General features: G+C 35.0%; 1 protein-coding gene across 6 annotated transcripts in view; it reads left to right on the top strand.

Moving 5' to 3' along the window:
• The window catches only part of LOC137408214 (cytochrome P450 2D28-like), a 44,999-nt gene extending 28,759 nt beyond the window's left edge, over nucleotides 1-16,240 (top strand). For all 6 annotated transcript variants that reach the window (XM_068094630.1, XM_068094627.1, XM_068094628.1 and 3 more), the window contains 2 exons: nucleotides 2,992-3,142; nucleotides 15,590-16,240. In XM_068094630.1, the coding sequence (XP_067950731.1) occupies nucleotides 2,992-3,142; nucleotides 15,590-15,765 (327 nt within the window). In that variant the 3' untranslated portion in view covers nucleotides 15,766-16,240. The remainder of the gene's footprint in view (nucleotides 1-2,991; nucleotides 3,143-15,589) is intronic.
• The last annotated feature ends 8,793 nt before the right edge of the window (nucleotides 16,241-25,033 follow it).

Raw genomic sequence — 25,033 nt, 5'->3', positions numbered from 1 at the left:
AATACATTGACAATTGAAACAATTAAATTAAATTTTGCAATTAAATTTAAATCTACAGCAGTCTCGTGATGGCTGCGATTAATTGTTCATTTTTGAGCTTTTAAGAGCTTGTAATCACATTTCCACATATTTTGCACCTACAAAACAGCAGAGTAAGACACGGTAAATATTTTGATGTCAAATAACTGTAATGTGAATTTTGTCACAAGTGAACCTTTAAGTTTTGAATTGATGAGAAAGAATTTTGCAATTCAATTGTTAACCCTTTCGCGGGCAGAGCGACGATTTTGTCGCTTCGCGATACGGCTGCTAATGGGCAGTGCGACGTTTTTGTCGTTTCGGTAACGTATTTTATTATTGCCGTTTCTGGTTAGCTAAATGCCGTTTTTTATTTACTTTTTTACCAATAGCAAGCTACGATATAGTAGTTTCAGTTAGCCTCAAAATCGACTTTAAGGTTGACAAAAAAACGATCGTTTTTAGCAGTGATTAGTGAATAAACCTTCGAAAAAAATTAGAAAATTGTTCTAAATAATTTATCAACTTTTATTTTTCTTGATTCGGTTTTAGTTTTTATTTACTGAATTTTTCGAGAGTTTGAATTTAGTTTACCGTCATGGCGACTTCTAAAAGAACCTCCCGAGATTATTCTAATAAAGCAAGTACTAGTACCGAAATTACTAAGATATTCAGAGCTGACAGTGACTTTTTAGATTTAGTAGCAAGAGATGACAGTGAATCAGGTTCGGATTGTGATTGGAATGACTTTACATCTGGAAGTGACAGTGATGAAAAGGCTGGTAGCAGCAATGATGAGGATGTGAGTTGGAGTGAGGCCAGTGCCTGGAAGAATATAACCAACATGAACAGAGATAAATCTACAATTCAGCAGTTCATAGCAATGACAGGCCCAGTATTTACTCCAATAGATGCTCAACCAGTAGAGTATTTTGAAAAGTTTTTTGAGCCTGTCAATCCAGGAAGTACATTTTTGTGGGAGCTCTTTGTTACACGAATAAGTACATGGTGCAAAGACAGTGATGTGGGCCTTTGTAAAGGAGAATGCTTTTAAAAATATCATTCGTAAATAGACAATTATTATGAAAAGCATATATTTTATGTTATACATTTTTATTCGTTTATAATATATATATATATGCCTATGGACATATACATGTATACATATGCACCTTTAAACATAGATATATGCACATAATAACACACAGAAAAGTGTATGAACCTTTTAAAAAAAATTGATTTTTTGGAAAATTAATTCGCTCATGGGAGTCTGATTTAGTTTTGAAAATTCGCCCGCGAAAGGGTTAATTATTAATTTAAAGAGTAATTCAATGCAATTATTAATGCGCAATATTAATTGACCACAAACCTGGTCCTTAAAGGTTGACTTGCAACAAAATTCACATTACAGTTATTTGGTATCAAAAGATTCACCATGTCTTACTCTGCTGTGTTGTAGGTGCCAAATATGTGGAAGTGTGTGTGTGATTACAAGTTCTTAAAAGCTCAAAAACGAAAAGCCGCCGTAGATTGGAATCTGTTTATTTCTCTGACGTTGTCATTATAGTTTGGTTATCGTCTTGTCACGTGATGTTCTCACGAGAATTGAAAGGCCAATAAAAAGCTAAATATAAAACTTATCGTAGCACTAGTTTATGACAAACACTTCGGGTTTTACCGAAGACCCCGTATCAAATATAGATGCTCGCTACTTTACAGTTTTGTTTTGGTTTGGTCTAATCGGCGAGTCGTAATCTGATCATGTGACCCAATAGTTCGCAAATAATTTCTGCAGCACTTATCGATTATCACAATGTGACCAACAGGCTCGTCATGATTATCAGACAATGATATGTACTCCTTCGAGCTAAGGTTAAAAAATTTAACGAATTTTTACGGTAAGTTATAAGATGTCACTGCTAAAAGTGACAGCATTACAATGACGATAAAACAGTAATAAACAAAACGATAAACAAACAGACAAATAGACATGGTTTTATTGAATGCATGAAGTATATTTGGAAAGATATTTCGACAAATAAGATTGCATGAAAGTGTAAACAGAAACCATCTACCACAACTACGTCACATTTGAGCCGTTTTGGAAAGAGAATCCAAACTACGGCGGTCTCATGTGGCTGCGATTAACTGTTCGTTTTTTAGCTTTTAAGAGCTTGTAATCACATTTCCACATATTTTGCACCTACAACATAACAGAGTAAGACATGGTGAATCTTTTGATATCAAATAACTGTAATGTGAATTTTGTTGCAAGTCAATCTTTAATGTAAAAATATTACCAACTATGACTGCTGGAACGCCTTGGTCATACATACAACAGCAAGCGTTACAAATTGGAAATATTTTCAACAGGCAGAGGAGAATGAATGCCAGAATATATGGTAGCAAAATTTGTATCATTAGTCTTATTTCTGTTTTTTGTTCGATTTTATTTTCGTTTTATTATTGCTCATTTTTACTAGCCGTTAACTCTATTGATCCTTTGCTTTTCACTAGCCGTTAACTCTATTGATCCTTCACTTTTCATAAACCGTTAACTCTATTGATCCTTTGCTTTTCACTAGCCGTTAACTCTATTGATCCTTCGCTTTTCATAAACCGTTAACTCTATTGATCCTTCGCTTTTCACTAGCCGTTAACACTCTTGGTCCTTCTCTTCTCTCTAGCCGTTGACTCTGTTGATCTTTTGCTTTTACCAGCCGTTAACTCTATTGGTTTTTCACCAACCGTTTACTCTATTGATCCTTCACTCTTCACCAGCATTAGAAATGGGCAAACAAGCAGTGCTTCTACAATGTTATACTCATGTTTGAACTATATAAGTTAATAGTTTAATTGTGTCATTTGAGTTATTCTATTGTCTGTTCTCTGTTATCTATATTAGCTTGCATTGGGCAAGGACGCAGTGGTTATACCACACACTTCTGCTATTCAAAATTAGTATGTTTACAGATATTACCGTCAGGAGCAGATATACTTCTCAACATGACATCTGTTCTCTATGATGAGACTGTGTTTGAAGAACCAGACAAGTTTAAACCGGAGAGATACCTGACAGGAGACATTGCTCTCAAGAAACAGCGAACTATTCCCTTTGGCATCGGTAAGGAACTTTCTGCTGGCAACATATGAACAGTTTGAGTTAGGTATTGCTGACATGATCTCGTGTGTCACCCACATGTGATGGCATGTGTTACCCACATGGTGTGATGTGTCACTCACGTGCTCTTGCTTGTCACTCACAATGATTTTGTGTGTCACCCACATGGTGTAGTGTGTCACTCACATGATCTTGTGTGGCACTCTCAAGGTCCTGTGTGTCACCTACATGATCTTGTGTGGCACTCACAAGGTCCTGTGTGTCACCCACATGGTCCTGTGTGGCACTCACAAGGTCCTATGTGTCACCCACATGGTCATGTGTGTCACCCACATGGTTCTGTGTTTCACCCGCATGATCCTGTGTGTCACCTACATGGTCCTGTGTGTCACCCACACAGTCCTGTGAATACGTAGCGCACACATTTCTAACTCACTGACAAAGGACAGGCTCAGATCAGGACAGTAGTCAAAATCAATTAGTCACTTTTTGTGACTGAAATTCGGCCAATTGATTACCAAATAAATTTTTTTTAAATTAAGGTTTCAATATTTATCAATTGAGGTAGGGCGCTTTACATAGGTCATCACTAAATGTACTAATGTAGTATTTGACGGCTGTCATAAAAGTTCTCTTTCTGTCAACTGAGTGGACAACTTCAGTTTTCGATTAGAAAGAGTGTTACATGTACAACTGGGTGTTATCAGATATTTTTCTTGTATGAGGTTCTGGAAGGTGGTGCATCTGTGACATTCAGATTTAAGTGCATATTTCTTAGACAGTTTTTGTTTTTATTGGAGTGCAAGGATACACGACGACCAATTCGGGTACGCTTTGCTAACACTCGACAGCGGAAGGCTATCAAAGCATCAGTAAAGGCATGGCTGGCATAGCCTTAAATAGCTAATGTCTGCAGACGATGATAACCAAGGGCTTTTTCTATAAATAAACAATAATAATAACAACGTACTTGGTGAATGCTACAAATCCTTTTTTGCATTTGAGGGGTCATCCCATAATCGATAGGGTAATCACTGTGTCACTCGTTGAACCTCCCACATATTGAGGATAATTCCAAATTTTATATCAACACTAGCTATCAACACTAGAAAAGGTCTTTGGTCAGAAAATTGATTTGTATTTAATATATAACAACATTTGCCATTCTAACTTTCAAACTACATATCATGAGAGAAGTGTGTCGTGTAGTTGAAATAAATTAAGGGAGAAAATAAAAAAACTGTAAAGGTTTTCAAACTTTGTCAAACAACAATAATTTTCAAACTTCACATCATGAGGAAAATGTTTTGTGCATGTCAAATAAATTAAAAAAAATAAAACAACTATAAAAGGGTTTAAATGCAAATGGGAAATAATTAGCAAGTAATAGCTAAATAGACGTCATTACAATAAAAGTAAACAAATCATTACAATAAAATATGATTTGGTAATGATACAATTAATACGAACTGAGAAAACAAAATAAAATCATGAATATGTTGAATTAATAATAACAATGTTTGCATAGAAGTGCGTGTGTATAAGAAAGGTTACTATTCCACTGTTGCAGCAAAAGCTATCCATCAAAACTTTAAATACGGCTATACTTGTCTCTTGATACTGGTACAAATGCAGAAATAAGATATCGTACTGTGTTTGTCTGGCCAAACGGAAAGAGAATTTTGAGGCTCTTCTTATGGAGATAACACAATTGTCCGCGTGAAAAGAATTGACCTTGATCGCAAATATAGCAATTGAACCTTACGAAAAACCGAAAATAGGAGTTCAAGAAAACACGAAAAAGCATCGTGTTTCATAGAGTTAATAGAATTCATAGAGTTTCGAATAATACGTCATTTAGCATGTACATACGGTATATGATATAGTGATATGATATGATAGTGCCTGCGATCAATGCACTTTGTATAGTTCAGTGGTAGAGCACGTGGATTAATACCGTGCGGTTGCAATCTCTCTCTGAGTTCCATCATAGTGCGGAATTTTAAATTCTAAGATTTTAATAGCTATAGCTGGACATACACAGACACATGCCAACTTTGAGATATATATATATATATATATATATATATATACAGATTTAGTGCTAAACATGCACTCATTCAACATCGTGTAGATATTCTATCTAGAAAGCATCACTAATGCATAGATCTGTACATGTGACACTCGCTAGCAAGTGGCCCAGCAGTTCGTTTTTAACCTCTAATAAACTAATTTTCTTTATATGTTATTTCTGTGTACTAATTGTTAGATCATGCAAAATATTGCAACTAATATATAAAATCTATAGATAAGTATTGTAACCAATGTATAAAATATATATATATATATAAATATTGCAATAATGTATAAAATATATATATATATAAATATTGCAATAATGTATGAAATATATATATAAATATTGCAATAATGTATGAAATATATATATAAATATTGCAATAATGTATAAAATATATATATATATAAACATTGCAACTAATATATAAAATATATATATTGCAACTAATGTGTAAAATATAGTACGATCGTACGCGATCGTACGATTTTAGTACGATCGCGTCTGATGAGTGCTTCGCACGAAACAAATTTGTAGCGCAAATACTAAGTTTACTTTTTTCGCAATAATTTTTCAAATATATATATATACTGCAACTAGTATATAAAATGGATTGGAATATTAACCGTTGTAAAACCTATGTTTGTACACTTGAGAAAATAAACAAGGAAGTTGATTGAAGCAGGTTCAGTTGATAAAACACTTCTAGTCATTCTAGCAGTTAACTTCAAATAATTTATTTTTTTAGCTAGCAATTGTGACCTCTAATAGGTCAAGCTTATGCTTCAACAAGTAGAACAACTTATCTCTCTGTGCATACATACTCTCTTCTCACATCTTTGAGAGGTAATTCTGTAGTTCAATCGCTATACACTGTATGTGCCCTTCTGTTCTGTTCGTTTATTCGCATGCTTTTATTTTACTCAAGTTGCAAATGGCAACTCTTACTTTTTTTTAATTGGACTGCACGTCACAATGTGTGTCATAATTTGGGTCAATGTCTGTACGGAAATACCATTCATTGCTATTCAACTAAACCTGACTTTATTTTGATTACAAATAGCAAAAAAGGACATCCTGATTGGCTAGTCAGGGCTAACAAATGATCACACCGCTGACCAGTCGAAGAACAAAGGCGACCAGCTTTGTTATGTAGCTTGCACTCAGCATAGGGTGAACATTAGCTCTATGTTGTGATGACAGCAAAAACTAGGAAGTTGGTCAGCTGTAAGTTGAAAGGCCACTAATGGAGCGTCACATCCCGATAAACAACCAATTTCTACTCCATGAAAGCCTTGAACATGGTTGAACCATTCTTATAATATTGTAAAACATGTCTCGTTTGAAAAGCGCTAGTGTTTGTCCACGTGTGCTGTTTGTTTTCATGTGATGATACACTTGCAATGACATGCCTATTTATTAGCATCTGAAGCATCCTAAAAGCTGTGTTTACACAGTTGACTAAAAATAGAAAACGTTAGGTAAATATCAAGGGTGTAGTGATCTTGGGTCGGATTGCCAGTGACTAAACTGGCACCACTAGCTACATGTATAAGCTGGGGGTGAATTTGGACATTTTGTTGGAACGAAGTATGTCAGTATGTCTGGAACTGTTACTGCCCGATGGAATACATCTCTGTACTACCGGAAGAGGAACTCTGGTCATGCAAAAGCCAGTGTTCCTTAATACCTTTTGTATGCAGTTTTATGGAAATGGCACAAATCAATAATAATCATAGCGGCTCGAATGCCACCCGGCAGAAAACAGAGCTGCACGGTCAGTGATAAACACAGTCATTGTCAAAACTACTGACTGCGAGAAAGTGATTTGAGAAGGTGTGAGAAAGAGCGTAGCAGGAAGAGAAAGCACTTGCCAGTATATAATATACATCTATGAATATTTTGATGTTTAATGAAACCAGAAGTGACCTAAAAGCAAGAGTTCATTTAATACATTCAAGTTTTATTATTTAACAACTCAATATTTTGGTTTAGTATAATAAGATTTGTAGTAAATTATATTGGGAACATTTATGAAAAAATAAACTATTTAGCCTCTTGTGAATGAAGGATTATTCAGTTTTTAGGATGCTCACACTAGACGATTTTGTAAAAAAGAATTTGTTACAGACTCCAATAGCGCATTCTCAGCTAAATCTCATCTCTGTAAATTCGGGATAGCGAGTGGCGCCTACTAAACCAGTAGGCGCCAAAACCAGGCTGCCAGTCTCCTGTGATCTATCTGTGCTCGGTTGGAGTAACTTAACTCAGTTATGTAGCTATAAGCTGTGCTCGGTTGGAGTGACTTAACTCAGTTATGTAGCTATAAGCTGTGCTCGGTTGGAGTGACTTAACTCAGTTATGTAGCTATAAGCTGTGCTCGGTTGGAGTAACTTAACTCAGTTATGTAGCTATAAGCTGTGCTCGGTTGGAGTGACTTAACTCAGTTATGTAGCTATAAGCTGTGCTCGGTTGGAGTGACTTAACTCAGTTATGTAGCTATAAGCAAATCGGTTTTGTTTTTAGCCATTACTCATTGATTTCTATTTTCATATGACAATTCGAAGACTTGAGTATTTCTGTTTGTGGATAGCTCGTTGATAAAAGGAGATAGATGTGTCTAGCATCAACTAAAAGGGAATCACATGCCAACCTTAATTGCCATTCTCTCAAAATATTTCACCACAAATTGCTTAGTGTAAGCCAAAAGCTTACAAAAGCTTCTTTACTGCTTAGTCAAAAATTTATAAAATAATTACTGGTAGATTATCTACTATATAAACGGTTCGGACTATTACCCGCTACTAGGTATCTAGGGCGCGTTAATGGGAATCTCCGGTTAGTACACGTTTCTATACATGACCTATTCATCGTTTGCCGTTTTCACACAAAAATGACATAGTAATGGCTAACAACTCTATGGCTTTCTCTTAGCTTCATGACACGCGATGCTTTTTTGTCCTCGGCGTATTAGGGCTAATTTGTTTTTGGCAAGACGATATCGATAATAGACTCTCTCGATATTAGAATTTGGCAATTAAATTTTATTAACTCTATGCCGTTTTTGTGAACCTCTATTTCTGGCTTTTCTTAAGGATCAATTGCTAAATCGCTGTTAAGGTCACTACTTTTCACGCGGACAATCGTATTATCTCGAGTAGGAATAGCATCTAGATTCTCTGACCTTCGGTCAGACAAAGACACTACAATATTTTATTTCTACATAGCATATCGTCGTACCAGTATCGTCGTATTCAGAGTTTTGATGGATAGCTGTTGGTGGAACTGTAACTGTTTTTATACACACACTTCTATGCAAGAACTGCTATTATTAACTTAACATATTCACGAATTTTATTTTGTTTCCTCAGTTCGTATTGATTGTATCATTACCGAATCATCTCATATTGTAATCAGACCTGCCAACCCAAGAGTGGGGCAATGCGTGAGATTTGGTTTTGGGGCAATTGATGTATCAATGATAGTATATATGAAATTGTGGAAATTGGGGCAAAAATCTCACGCATTTCTCACGCATTTTCATTTTTTCTTTGGGGTGATTGCGTGAGTCTCACGCCCAATGCGTGAGAGTTGGCAAGTATGATTGTAATCGTAGCAAAACAGACTCAAGTTAGCTATTACTTGCTTATTATTTCACTGTTACATCTAAACCTTTTTATAGTCGTTTTATTTTTAAAATTTATTTGACCTGCCCGAAACATTTTTCTCATGATATGAAGTTTAAAAGTTGTTTGACAAAGTAAGTGTGAAAACCTTTACAGTTGTTTTAGGTAGAATGGCAAATGTTGTTATATGCTAAATACAAATCAATTTTCTGTTCAGTTTTTTTATTACCCGGGCAACGCTGGATTGTACAGCTAGATGTATTAGCTGACACATCTTTCCTTTTAAACCTAGCCAATTAGTTTTTCGTAATTATTTTCACATTTAACCACAAACATTTGTAAGATTACTGTAAGATTTATCGTGTAAGATTGCAAGTATCAGTTATTCTCCACTCTCTTATATTTACATACATTTACATACTTTGAGAAATATATATATAGATATATAAATTTAAATTCTCTTATTACGTTTACAAACTTCTTATGACTTTTGAATTTATAATATAAGTTTTTTAAAGTTTGTTTCATCGTTGTTATTATTTCAACTTGCATTCTTTTAAACATAAATTGAGTATCGTGTTTGAAGTTAAAACATTATTCATTTTCCTTTCACTGTTATTATTACTTGATTAGTTTCCAATCTTTATTATTAATACTATTCTTTTATTCAACCATTTTTGGCAGACATGTTTCTAATAAAATTTCAACTACAAAATACTATGATATTCTGTCATATTTTTCAGTATCGTCGTATTCAAAGAATGGATGGATAGTTTCTGATGGGACAGTAACCTTTTTATACCCACACACTTCTATGCAAGAATTGTTATTATTAATTCAACATATTCACGAATTTTATTTTGTTTTCTCAGTTCGTATTAATTGTATCATTACCGAATCATCTTTTATTGCAATTGTAGCAAAACAGACTCAATTTAGCTATTACTTACTAATTATTTGAAATTTACATCTAGTCCCTTTTACAATTGTGTTATTTTTTTTAATTTATTAGACTGGCATAAAACCTTTTCCTCATGATATGAAGTTTCAAAGTTACAGTTGTTTGACGAAGTTTGATAAACTTTATAGTTGTTTTTATTTTCTCTTAAATTATTCCAACTACACAAAACACTTTTCTCATGATAGGTTACCTATCATGTTTTCTTATGTTACCTATGTAGTTTGAATGTTAGAATGGCAAATGTTGTAATATATGTTAAATACAAATAGATTTTCTGTGCAAAGACTTTTTTAATACCCGGGTACAAGTACAGCTTATGGTGTAAAATGTTGAAAAAATACTTTACCGAAGTTGTTTTCTCGCTTTGAAGCGGATTAAAATTTACATTATTTTATTTCAACGGGAAAAATTGTTTCAGATCTCAAACTTTTGGAACTGATTATGTTCGAGAACTGAGGTTCCACTATACGTTATCAAAAGATGTAGGTCGCTGAAAGTTATGAAATTTTAAATTTACATTGGTTTGAAAACCTTTACAGTTGTTTTATTTATTTTTAAATCAGTTGTCCTGCACAAAACCTTTTCCTCAGGATATGAAGTTTGAAAGTTGTAGTTATTTGAAAAAGTTTGAAAACCTTTACAGTTGTTTTATTATTTTTCTCTCTTAATTTATTTCAACTACACAAAACACTTCTTTCATGATATGTAGTTTGAAAGTTAGAATGGCAAATGTTGTTATATGTTAAATACAAATCATTTTTGAGTGCAAAGACTTTTTTTACTACCCGAGCAACGCCGGGTAGCACAGCTAGGCTTGGGGCCGTGGGGTCACTCGGGTATGCGCGGGAGACCTTTTTCGCTCCGAGTACAGCGAGAGTCTCTAGGCGCGGCTTTCTGGATGAATGAGTTGGCGAGTGCTAGGCGATTGATTGCGAGGCGATTGGTTGCGAGATGATTGGTTGCGAGTGCAAGTTGATTGATTGCAAGGCGAGTTTGAGGTGAATGATTGCAAGGCGAGTGCGAGGCGATTGATTGCAAGGCGAGTGCGAGGCGATTGATTGCGAGGCGATTGATTGCGAGGCGATTGATTGCGAGGCGATTGATTGCGAGGCGATTGATTGCGAGGCGATTGAGTGCGAGGCGATTGATTGCGAGGCGAGTGGGAGGTGATTGCAAGGCGAGTGCGAGGCGATTGATTGCTTGGCGATTGGTTGCGAGGAGAGTGCAAGGCGATTGATTGCGAGGCGCGCAGGCCGATTGATTGCGAGGCGGGTGCGAGCCGATCGATTGCAAGGCGATTGATTGCGAGTGCGAACCGATTGATTGCGAGGCGAGTGCAAGAGCGCGATTGTCAACTGCAAATATAGGCGGGTGTGAACGGATGCATGAATGTAGACACATGAATCTAGAATATTTACTAGGAGTTGTTTTACAGTATGAAAGACAACTCTCAATAAACCTTATGCTGCACGTGAATCTGCTCCTGTAGGCGGGTAATGCAGCTAGTTGACTATAAACTATTTCAACCTTAATCAATTAGTAAGTTTCATATTATATTTGTAAAATTGTTCTACAATTTTAGACTTATCAATATTAAAAGAAAAAATTGAACAAGTGAATAATTTTAAATAACTACCCGAATACCCGGCGTTGCACGGGTATTCCAAAACAGTGGCAGGTAATGTAGTTGCCTGCCACTTGCCATGAGCCTTGCACATTGCCAATGGCTAATTTTAGTAAGCTACTACTATGTATACGTATTGCTAAACTCACCAATAAGAGCTGTGAGAATAAGCTTTAGTGACGTTGCGTAACACGGAATGCTATGCATATTTTAACCTGGATAACAACTCAATTCGCCCAATTAATCCATTGCACCTCTTGTAGCTTATTTGGTAAGTTATTGCCTGGTGAACGGGAGGTTCCGAGATCAAATCTTCTGCGATACGGATTTGTCATTACTAGATACTAAGCAGCTATTGCTGAAAAGATGAATGACGAACTTTGAGATTCATATACTGTATATATACGTTTAGATTAAGATGATCGAGTTACTAATCCATAAAATTTGTATAACGTTCTCATGTAACCTTGGAAGGCAAGTAATAAATTAATATATAATATTGGAGATATTAGATTGATATGAGATATTGGATTAATTGCCATAGACATGCATAAAATGGACATATCATTAGAGCAATTCTGTAATTTTCACATATACTGTAAGTCCTCATGCTCAAGCCGCGCGGCTTGTCGTTGGGCACGGCTTCTGGTTCAAGGTCATAGACCGCAGCTAAAGCCATTCTTTTAAAACTTACGTGGGGCTCTGGGAGGCTTCTCGATAAATTCGGTCTCAGCTCCCGCGATGTAACCATAGAATCGCATTCATGATACACTTTTGTCTTGTCTTCACATTTTATTCAAATTATCAGTGAAGATTTTACTTAGTTTGAATTCATGACATTAAATTTCTTGGGTATGTTTTTTTTTTTGAATAAATTTAAATTCCAAACGAAAATTCTATCTATGAAGATGATGAGGCATGTTTAACTCACCACAGTCATAGGTTATTAACACCTTTTCATTCTTGACCAGCATCTTTCCATAAACATGAAGCCTTCTAACAGCGCAATAAAAATCTATCTGAGACATGGCAAGTAAGTTCTTGATGCAAGGGTTCAGGAATTATAATTCGAACTTGGAAGTAAAAGAAAATTCTTTTCACATGTACTGATGTAGCCTGTTTTCTTATTCAAGAGGACGGGGGTATAGCGAAACTTGTCTCAACACTTTCCCTCACGAAGGGGTCAAGGACGACAAAACCTCAGTCGTTAGCCGCTGTCTGTGGGCATACGCGGCTTGTTGGTAAGGGCGGTTAGATACCACAGACGGCTTGTTGGAGGGTAATTTTTTCCTTTGTGAGTCATGATTGTGAGGACTTACGATAGAGCTACTTCGCATACAGCTTTGGACCACTGTTATAATGCTCTGTGTGTTCTTCTGGTTTGTCAGTACTATTTGTCGCTAAGTTCCTCAATTAAAAAAATGGCAGTGCTAGACTGTTTAGAATTTTCCAGTGACAGATGCTATTGAAAGAGCTATTGCGCTACTTAAAGGTTGACTTGCAACAAAATTCACATTACAGTTATTAGGTATCAAAAGATTCACCATGTCTCACTCTTTTGTGTTGTAGGTGCCAAATATGCGGAAATGTGATTACAAGCTCTTAAAAGCTCAAGAGCTTTTAAGAGCTTGTAACCGTATTCCCACATATTTTGCACCTACAACACAACAGAGTAAGACATGGTGAATCTTTTGATATCAAATAACTGTAATGTGAATTTTGTTGCAAGTCAACCTTTAATGTTTATGATGTTTTAGGAGCAAAACATACGAATGCTTACTTTTGCTTTTTTTCCATCATCATAAATAGAAGAAACAGGATCTACCCGTTTTTATTTATAGTATGCAGTATACAGTACAGTTCATGGTGTGACATGTAAAATACTTTACCGAAGTTGTTTTCTCGCCTTGAATGGATTAAAGTTTACTTACATTCATTCTAATGGGAAAAATTGTTTCGGATTTCGAACAACCTTCTGGAACGGATAATGTTCAAGAACCGAGGTTCCAATGTACATTATTAAAAGATATACATCGCTGAAAGTTATAAAATTTTAAATCTACAGTGCTTTGAGAACCTTTACAGTTTTATTTATACTATTTTTAATTTAGTTGTCCTGCACAAAACCTTTAGTTACAGTCGTTTGACAGAGTTTTAAAAGCTTTTCTGTTTTTTTTATTTTCTCTTTTAATTTATTTCAACTACACAAAATTTTATATACATATTCAAAATTAGCAACAAACTAGTACGTTAACCTTAGTAACTATAGTTACCTACAGTAACATGAGTGTATTTAGTGGTTATGATCTGCAATAAAATGTAACATTATAATGTACTACGTGCAATAGCAGCAGTACGTACCGGCGGGAGTGCTAATCTTCGAGATAGACATATAACATAAACGTTAAATTTAACTAAAGTGAATTCAGCTTACTAAACACATACTTGAAGCTAAGTTTTAGTATTAATATTACTACACCAAACTTCAACTTTGTCATCGTCTAAAATTTTATCACCTGTTTCCGGTTTCGCTTTCAGTATAACTTGTAATGAATAACGCTGAATTGAGAAAAAGAGCAAGCATCGTAACACTTTCAGACGTTGTGAGAGGAATTTCGGCGATTAGCATATCGGAATCTTTGGCATTTCAATGTACTCGGCACACCAAATGCCAAACTTAATTTTGAGAGAGACTTTTGTTGATATTGTTTAACCGAAAAATGTTGTATAGCGAGGACGGAAAACATTGTATGACATCGTAAGGCAAACGAATTGTATAACAGGGATGCTTTAACCCGGGGCCCATTGTATACTCGTATATAAATCTCAGTGTTTGTCTGACTGTCATCTGTTTTCCGTGTGTCCAGTTCTAGCGATTGAAATCTAGGAACAGAAAATCTGCTTTATACTGGAACTTCAGTGTTACGGACGACCTAACCACTATACTATGCTGTCCTTGCCATACCATGGAATAATTGTGCATATACTTATTATACTAGTTATAATACGCTTGCTTAGAGCACGTGCAAAAATACTATCTGTTACTCATGTAATGATTACAAGTTGGCTTCACAGCTCTTATTATAGTAAAGATTTAGACTAGCTTAAGTTACTCACTCAAGTTACTAGCTCAAGTTACACAAAATCATTGCGTAAAATTTTAGCTAATGGCAACTACACTACCTGGCAATGTTTAATAGTTGTTTTTGCTACCGGTGCAATGACGGGCATTCAGTTAGTCTTTACTAAAATGAGAGTTGTGTCTGAAGTACCAGTTGAAGGTTGGAAAAGGACTACACCATACAGGGTTTGAACCCTCTACATTCAGTTCATTAGACCCACACTCTAACAACTGCACCAAGCCATCCATTTGGTATTTTAAAATAATTGTACACATAGTTATTACATCTGACGTTCGCTGATGGCACACCAGACTGCCAGAGTACTAGTAATAGTGATAATCATTAGAATGAAAAAGAGATTAGTTCTGTTTCATGATTAGTGATGCACTCTTTTTGATAAATCATGAACTACATAACTTTGCTAAAAACATTTGCCAAGCATCTAATAAACAAATCATTAATTCCCTGGATATTTCATCAAGCCGCAAGCACCGGGTCTCCTGTTACTTCAGTAAAAATGACACAGGTTACATTATAAGGTTCACACTATATCACCATATCTCGTCGTTTACTTCGGTGATCGTCGATGATAACGATGTTCACACTATCCGCAAACCCATCTTCGTTTGCATCAGCAAATACTCCGGGATGTAGTGTTCTCGTTTTCCTTTTTAATTTTGGCAAAGAAATCTTGTTTTTTTTCATGTGTTCGACTCCAATTCTAGTCCCGCAGCAACTATTATAAACAAAAACAAATAATTTGGCGCTTTTCGCAACCACGAATTATCATTGCCGAAATGGTGCACATTGTACAAGCTGCCGTCGATGTTTGGCAAAATATCGGGGAAACTCTGACAGCTGCAAACTTTCTCGACAATCCCACGTTGCTTCATCGATGCTATCGGTCCGCGATGCGCATAGTCGCTGATAAACGCCGAGAAGACAACTCCAACTAACAGCGATATAATGTGAACCAAGCTTTAGCATCAAGACAGCTAAATAACAAATCAGCAATAAATCTTTGTACTTTTATCTTGCAGGACGACGAGCTTGCCTTGGAGAGAGTTTGGCAAAGATGGAAATTTTTATGTTTTTTGTAACATTCGTGCAGAGATACAATATGAGTCTTCCAGACGGCTGTATGGCCACTGATGAGCCTGTGACTGCAGTCGTGAACACTCCTAAGCCTTATGAAATAATATTTACAGCTCGCTAGAAGGATACAGACGTCTTGGTAAAAGGGTGAACATAATTTATATGCAAAATTATGTAATTACCACTGTATCAGTTAATCAACTGTCAACAAATTGGGTATACATTTATATTTTCACATATATATTATTATTTTTATTATTGGTGTTTTATTACTATTGCTTAAAACTTACAACCAATTAAGGGGTGCTGTAATGATCAGTATTGTCCTACATCTCTATTGTTTTTCTAAAAGCATCAATCATTATAGTAAGCATACATTATTTAAAAATATATGATTGACAGATTATAAATAATGGCCGGCCAATGACTATCAAGGTCGTGTTTATGAAGCACAGAACAATGGATCGCAAAATGATTGAAATTTGTTTTGAAGTTGCATTCTTTTGTAAAATGGTTATTGACTTTCATTGGTTGATCACTAAATTACTAACATTGCTAACCTTGAAAAATGTTTCTATTTGAAATAAAATTATTGTCAATAAAAAATATATATAATAAAACCTCGACATGCATGTTTGGTTACTAACATGACATGTTAGTAACCAAACATGCATGTTTAGCACTTGTACATAGTTAGTTAGAGTACAAGTAAGAATCTATGAGCGCAAGTGTTATTATAGGTAGAAAAATCAATATCCAGCAAAAGTGGCTGATGCAAAATAAACATTCATTATTATAGATGCTACTGCGAATCTGTCATGAGACAGCAAACGAGTGAAGGGTTGTCCTTCGAAATGTTGTTGTTAGGGCAGCAAAACTTTGCTTACTCCAACCGATTTGTTTTTCGTAGAACTTCTAAGACCTTTTCAGATTGTATTGAAGTTATTTGATTTTAGCACAAATTTACACGTTTCATCATCAACAGTAGTAGTACTAGCTATTATGCTAGGGGGTATTTTATAAACTGCACAACCTGCTATACAACTGCTACATCCCTAGAACTACAGGGTACATGACCATAGAATGCTACATCCCTAGAACTACAGTGTACCCGACCATAGAATGCTACATCCCTAGAACTACAGTGTACACGACCATAGAATGCTATATCCCTAGAACTACAGTGTACACGACCATAGAATGCTACATCCCTAGAACTACAGTTTACACGACCATAGAATGCTACATCCCTAGAACTACAGTGTACACGGCCATAGAATGCTACATCCCTAGAACTACAGTGTACACAACCATAGAATGCTACATCCCTAGAACTACAGTGTACACGACCATAGAATGCTACATCCCTAGAACTACAGTGTACACGACCATAGAATGCTACATCTCTAGAACTACAGTGTACTCGACCATAGAATGTTACATCCCTAGAACTACAGTTTACACGACCATAGAATGCTACACCCCTAGAACAACAGTGTACACAGTGTGTGGATTCTTAGTATTCAGAGTACGGCGTGTTCAAACTCTTAGACAAACAACAAGTAGATATTTTACACTATTTCTGACGTAGACATTTTTTTACCATCTTCTCTCCTAACAAAAACATTTAGTTCATTTCAAGATGAAATTAAATCAAGTAGCAAAATAATGGCCTTGACCTCTCCTTTTACTTAGGTGCTGTTTACCAAAGCTTTTTTGTTTCATAATTAAAGTTCAAGTTTCATTCACAAAACTTACCTTTAAATTTATCAATCACAAACCCTTTCGGTGCAAAAAGGTTACTAACAAAGTAATGTTTGTTTATTTAAGTAATATCGATAACCTTTGTTATAGTCCTTGCTGGTTCATCGACCAGCAAAAATACACCGCAGTTAGTATTTGTATTAAGTTATTAGACAAGCTAATGAACATGACGCTAAATTTTATTTCAATGTATGTTTAAAGTAAATTTTTACATGCGACTTTTAATTTCAATTTTATCGAATTATAATATAAATAAATGGGTCATCCACGTGCAAGCATTACTTTGATCACACATTTATTTGAGCAATTGCTTTTTATGGTTGTTATTCATTACTACTGTTGTTATTGCTTCATTAATCAATCAGCTAAACACAAAGGTGCTGAAACTTCTTTGAAGTTGATATGCACTTTTGTGACATTGTTGCCTCATTGCTTTGAACTTTATGTGCATTTACATATTTCTAAGGTATGAATTTTTTGGCTAGCGGAAGACTTGAGAAACTATTGAGAGTTGACTATCAGATTTCCTTACAGGGAGTGTATAGTTATGATGGTGACATGGCTTGTATATGTTATTAGTAATTCATCGTGACTAATGGTTATGTTTGCAGATCATCTTTGAAGTTTTATATCTGTTTTATGTTATAGATATACATTCTAAAATCTGCAAAGGTTTTAGTTTTTCTATTCTTATATATTGAAATATAAAATAGCTATTTGCTGAGCTAATTTTCTAAATTGTATGCAAGAAGATCCCTTAAAGGTTGACTTGATTCTCAATTAGGCAGAAGTAAACAAAAACATGCTATTCATTCGTTAGCCTTATACTCTGATCAACCAAGTGTTTTCTCACTGAGAAAGTTTGCTATAACAACGACTGTACTCTTTAAAGGTTGACTTGCAACAAAATTCACATTACAGTTATTTGGTATCAAAAGATTCACCATGTCTTACTCTGCTGTGTTGTAGGTGCAAAATATGTGGAAATGTGATTACAAGCTCATAAAAACTAAAAAACGAAAAGCTGCCATAGATTGGAATCTGTTTATTTCTCTGACGTAGTCATTACATTTGGTTATCGTCTTGTCACGTGATGTTGTCATGCGAATTGAAAGGCCAATAAAAGGCTCAATATAGAACTTCTCGTAGCACTAGTTTATGACAAATACTTCGGGTTTTACCGAAGACCCCATATCAAATATAGATGCTCGCTACTTTACAGTTTTGTTACGGCTTGGTCTAATCTCTAGTCGTAATCTGATCATGTGACCCATACTTCGCGGATAATTTCTGCAGCATTTTTCGATTATCACAGGTCACCAACAGGCTCGTCATGTTTATCAGACAACAATATGTACTCCTTCGAGCTAAGGTTAAAATATTAAACAAATTTTCACGGTAGGTTATAAAATATCAGTGTTGAAAGTGACAGCATTACAAGGACGATAAAATAGACACGTAAGAACAATAGACATGGTTTTATTGAATGCGTAAAGTATATTTGTGAAAATATTTCTACGAATGAGGTTGCGTGAGAGTGTAAACAGAAGCCATCTTGTACAACTACGTTCCATTTGAGCCATTTTGAAAAGAGATTCTAATCTATGGCAGTCTTGTGATGGTGAGATTATCTGTTCGTTTTTTAGCTTTTAAGAGCTTGTAATCACATTTCTACGTATTTTGCACCTACAACACAGCAGAGTAAGACATGGTAAATCTTTTGATACCAAATAACTGTAATGTGAATTTTTTTGCAAGTCAACCTTTAAAGTAAATTTGAACTGAATAACTAGGGAAGTTCCAAGTTAAGTCACAGCAGACAGAAGTCTTACACACAGTCAAACATGTTCATACATACAAAACCTTTGCTATAATAAGAGCCATGTGAGTTCGAAGCCATTGTTTGAGGCTGCGAAAAAATATTACACCATACAGGATTAGAACTCATGACCTTCAGCATGGTAGACTAACACTATGAACAGCACACTTTCCAACAATGATAATTGTGCAGTTACCTATTACACCTGATGATCTTTCACAGCATGTAAGACCTCCAGGGTAGCAGGTTTGATAAGAAGAGACATAGGAGATTACTTCAAAATGCTTGCCTCTAGTGGATATAAGTCTGGCATATAAAAAAGGAAAGACAACTTTAAGGAGTTTTTGCTAAAGGACAATTAAATATTAAAAAGGTTTTTGCCAAATAGATATTTAACTTACCGGTCTAAAAGTTACCTGAGCAGTGGCAGCAGATATCTTGAGATTATAAACTAAGTATGTTGTAATAGATAAACTAAAAATTGGCAGCTGGCTGACAACATGTATGAATCATCACGAGCAGTGATCTATTTATATCTGTTTCACAGGTAAGAAAAACTTTGTATGTGTGCACTATAACTTACTTTAAATAAAATTTTCCACCATTAAAAACAAAATTTCAACTCCAAATTCTAAACAGCCTATAAGTCCTTATCTGAGCATTAAATTTTAGATTTATACCCTACTCATAAGGGTAAAGAGGTTGTTGCTTAGGTACACACTTGAAGTTTACATCCACTTGGGTTACTAAACAAGCAACTATACTATATCAAATATGTTGAACTACAAAGTGTTAGTTTGGTAAAAACTAGTAACCCTCAAATTTTTGGTTACTCATAAAAACAACACTTTTAAGTTACAGATAAATGAAAATTCTTTTCGCAAGAGAGTCAGCCAGGCTTGCAGTTCATCATGTAGGGACCCAAGAAACCACATCCATGCAGGCATCTAGGCACAAACGTATTGATTCCCTGCTAGGAGACCTTTCGTGATCGTCATAGATATCTAGGACTCCGAGGTTTAGCCCTACGCTGACCAGGTCAAAATTTATATTCATATGAACTGAAAGAGTTTATCGTATCCGCCAAAAACCTGCTTCGCACAAAATTGTGGTTTAGCAATACGTGCTATTTAGCAGTAGGTGGCCATCTTGCTTTGATTGTTAAATAGCAATACAAGGAATTGGCATTTCCTGTGACGTAATACAATACACACGCATGGCAACATTCAAAGGTCTTCATCGATTGGTAATCTTGCATTCAGTTTCACAGTTGGTATAGTATTTGCTGACACTAATCTTGTAAAACGGACTCAAGGCTTGCAAGCAGAAATAGCAACATCCTGATTCGTAGTACATGTGACCTTTTTAATTCTAAACTCTAGCTATGACACTGATGGCAATGAGCCTTCACTATTATGCATCTACATACCAAGTACAACTCAACACTGACTACCACACGTGTCATCATATTTAACAACAACACATCCTCTCACAGCTGATTACAACACATATCTCTCTAACACTGACTAAAACTCAAGTCTTTCTATTGTTGACTAAAATTTAACTATCCCTAATGCCGTCTATCAAGTCTTACTAATGCTGTCTACAATTCAAGTCTTACTAATGCTGCATACAGTTCAAGTCTTACTAGAGCTGTCTACAATTCAAGTCAATTTAACAATCTTCCACCAAATATCCGTTCTCTCAGCAGAGAAAGGCATTTTAAACACTATTTGTCAGACTATTTATTCAATTTTAATGGCTAACTGTTGCTTTTTTCCCTTTTTTTTGTTTTACTATTGTTGTATGGCCTAATTTGCAAAACATTTCTATTTGTGAAATGAAATTATTGCCAATAAAGTACTATATATATATATATATATATATATATATATATATATATATATATATATATATATATATATATATATATAAGTCTTACTAATGCTACCTACAGTTCAAGTCTTACTAATGCTGTCTACAATTCAAGTCTTACTAATGCTGCCTACATTTCAATTCTCTCTATTGCTGACTACAACTCAAATCTCCCAAATGCAATCTAAAATTCAAGTCTCCTTAATGCTGCCTACAACTCATATCTTCATGATACTGACTCCAATACATGATTCACTAACTTTGACTACAATCCGTTTCGTCAGCTCTGACAACTACACAAGTTTAGCTAGTTTAGTCGAGTTTAATTTTGGCAAAACTCAAGTGCTGCAAACTCCCTTCTTGTTAATTCTTGTCATAAGTTTAGTAATGCTGTCTCTGATTACAACCCACATTTTGTTAAAGCTGACTCCAACTCTTGTCGAACCAACAGTTTTTATGACTTGTCTTACTAGAATAGAAACTAGAAAGATTATAAGACTGACCACAGTTGTTGTCTAGTTAACTCTAGCCACAGCTCAGGTGTTCCACAACGCTGATTTAAACTTCTAGCTGTAATGAGCTGATTGTACTTCTTTTTCTAAAGTTCAAACAGCAATGTTCTTAACCAAAAGTATAACTGGTTGACGCCCAATTGGAAAAAGCTTGTTGACAGCTCGACAGTTATGTTCACTGTACCTGTTAGAAGTTTTCAAAGTAAGATAAAACCTCTATAAAAAAACAAGAATTTAGTAAACTAGAAAATTTTTATGTTAAGCCATTTACATTTGTTCCCCGATTCCAGATTATAACATGAACTCATCAGTAAATTGTCTTCTAGTATCACATTCGTATTGGCCTTTTATTTCATCTACTAGGGCCTTTTTTGTTCCTTAATCAAGATATAATCAGGATATCATATCAAGTTTCATTTATTCAACTGACCTTTAAATTTATCAATCATAAACCCTTTCAATTGAAAAAAGGTCAACACCAAAATATTATTTTTTATTCAAGTAATACTCAAATCATCATTTATTATAGTTTTTCCGTTCATTATATATTTTGTTGGCTTATTGACTTTCAAAATACATTGCAGTTATCATTTGTTCTAAGTAATTAGACAAGTTAATAAAAATAAATTACATTTTAATCTATGCTCAATATTTTCTTTGAAGTAAATATCCTCAGTTGCGACTTTGTATTTCCATATTTTCGAGTAATATTGTAAATTGTTGGCTCATTTGTCTGGAAAGCATTTCTTTGATCACACATTTGGTCGCGGGAAGATACTTCAATATCAACCCATTTTGAAAAGTTTATACCGCTGTATATTACAAATGTGATAAGAGAACAAGTCTGCCAATATCGGCTTTGTACCCATCAGTAACCAGTAAGACCCCTTCGCCAGAAACAATTGATTTACCTCAGAGATTGGCACAAAAAGGTCTGACGATTCAGCCATATTTAGCTTTAGCGCATGTTTTTGTAACCTTTGACAAAATAAAAAGACAAGCGTTTCCGATTAGAGATCAGGTATAGGGAAGAGGAAAACTCAGTTATGACAAATAAACATGTAGGCAACTGCAGCAAGCCCTCGACTTTGGCCCTACAGTGTTGTAGACTCGTTGTACCAAACTCTAGTTGAAATATTTACATACCAGGAAGTAAACTGATGCATTCTACTAATCAGTTCTTTGTATTAACAAACTGTCTAGTTGTGGGCTCTGCGTAACCACAATTACAAAAACACAAAAGATTTTTTTTGTCAAAACTGGCTCATGGGGAGATTTTTGACCAGATTGTCTCATCTTATATGTATCTTGCATCATGTTATAATAATGAGCTGTTCTCTTATTTGGTAGTATATTCCACTGTCTACGTTCTAAAAATATCTGTGGCATATACGTAGAAGCGGCAAAAAGTGTTTACGCCATACAGGGTGTGCCAACGTGTATCCGGCGCATTTCACGGCCTAACTATAGTTATAGTTATTCATATTCTATAGTTATACTTATTCTATGAGTTGACTATAGCGGCGGTATAGCGCTTGAAGAGGTTATTTTGTTTTTGGTTTAAATTATTGTAATGTTGACCATGTGTTTATCCAACACAAGATTATGCATATATTAGTTGCAAATAGGGTTGCGAAGATGTTGCAAATAGGCTACCTCTTCTACTCAGAAATAAGCTAATGGTTTACTGTTTTTTACTCTACGATAATGTGTTCATTACAATCAATAATCGTTTGAGTTAATCTTGACTAAACTCAAATCTTTGACAATCTGTCACTAATCACTTTCTTACTACGATAATCACATACCGTACATTAAATTTGCTAGCTAATAGTTGAATTTATAGTGCAGTTTTAACATTGTTCAATGCGAATAACTTATTAATAACAGTAAATTTGGTTTCATTTGGGAAGCATCCTACAGTGGGAGATTCAAATCATCCTACAGCGGGACATTCAAATCATCCTACAGCGGGACATTCAGATCATCCTACAGTGGGACATTCAAATCATCCTACAGCGGGACATTCAAATCATCCTACAGTGGGACATTAAAATCATCCTACAGTGGGACATTCAAATCATCCTAAAGTTGGACATTGAAATCATCCTAAAGTTGGACATTGAAATCATCCTAAAGTTGGACATTCAAATCATCCTACAGCGGGACATTCAAATCATCATACAGTGGGACATTCAAATTGAAATACCAACAGAAAAGTGATAACATTTATTATGACCTACATAAAAAATGTTTGCTGATGATTGGCTAAAGAAGAGACCGTATATTTATCTCTCACGGACTCTTTCCAAGCACAATCACTATACGTATCATGATAAAACCACCCACTTATATCTGTTCTTTCCAAAAAATCATCTCACTCAGATTCTTATATCTCTGTACAGGACTAATATTGCATTGTCTTTTATTGGTCTTAATTTCATTTGAATGACGTCAATCGTGCAATCATATCTTTTTAAAGTTGGCCATTTCTGATGGCCATTTATAGATAATTACGATTAGCTTGCAAAGCTCTTTCTTACATACATCTATGAACAGCTACATACATCTATAGACAGCTACATACATCTATGAACAGCTACATACATCTATAGACAGCTACAAACATCTATAGAAAGCTACAAAAACTATTGAATTGTTGCGAGCCAATTTACATCTAGATTAGACTTATAATTCAATTCTGACTAGTTGAAGATGAACTTAAAGAGAATTTTGAAAAGATTTTATCAGGAACTAACAGAAACCTTCTATCAATTGCGATTGATTTTAATGTTTGAGGTGATCTGACTGATAGGATGTTTTATGATTAAAATCAACCTAACTTGATCACTGGCAAAACGCTCAGATTCACGCAAAAGCCCGAATATTACATCTATAGTTGTAATTCAACAAAAACACCAACAGAATAGAGACATGTAACACTGCGACTCTAAAGCAATAGCCGATGCCAACTATAGCAATGATAACAGCTAATGATGTCATATCGTATTTTTCTTCTGAGCATTTCAACTGTCAAGTTTGGTTGATTTTAATCTAGAAACATCCAGTCAGTCAGATCCCTTCAAACATCTAAAACAACCATAAATGATAGAAAAATACTGATACTTTCTGATAAAATCTACTAAAATTTTGCATAAGTTCATCTTTAAATAGAAAGAATGCTTCCTGTTTTGCGTTGCGTAAGAGTGCTGCAGACCTCCTCATACATATATGAAAGGTAGACTATTACCATTAAAAAAAGGCTTCCATCAGCTAAACGCCCCAGCCTGCCGCACAAACCATTTAGTTATAAATCAATCCCTCTGATCCTCTTTGATCAGAAACTCCAATTATTTGTCAGAGAAAATTACTGGAAATATAGTGGTAGGTGTATTAATTCTATTTTGTGGTTTTTTATG

The sequence above is a fragment of the Watersipora subatra genome, chromosome 11 (genome assembly GCF_963576615.1).
Source record: "Watersipora subatra chromosome 11, tzWatSuba1.1, whole genome shotgun sequence".
In the NCBI taxonomy this organism is placed as follows: Eukaryota; Metazoa; Bryozoa; class Gymnolaemata; order Cheilostomatida; family Watersiporidae; genus Watersipora; species Watersipora subatra.
This window is presented reverse-complemented; position numbering and strand designations above follow the sequence as displayed.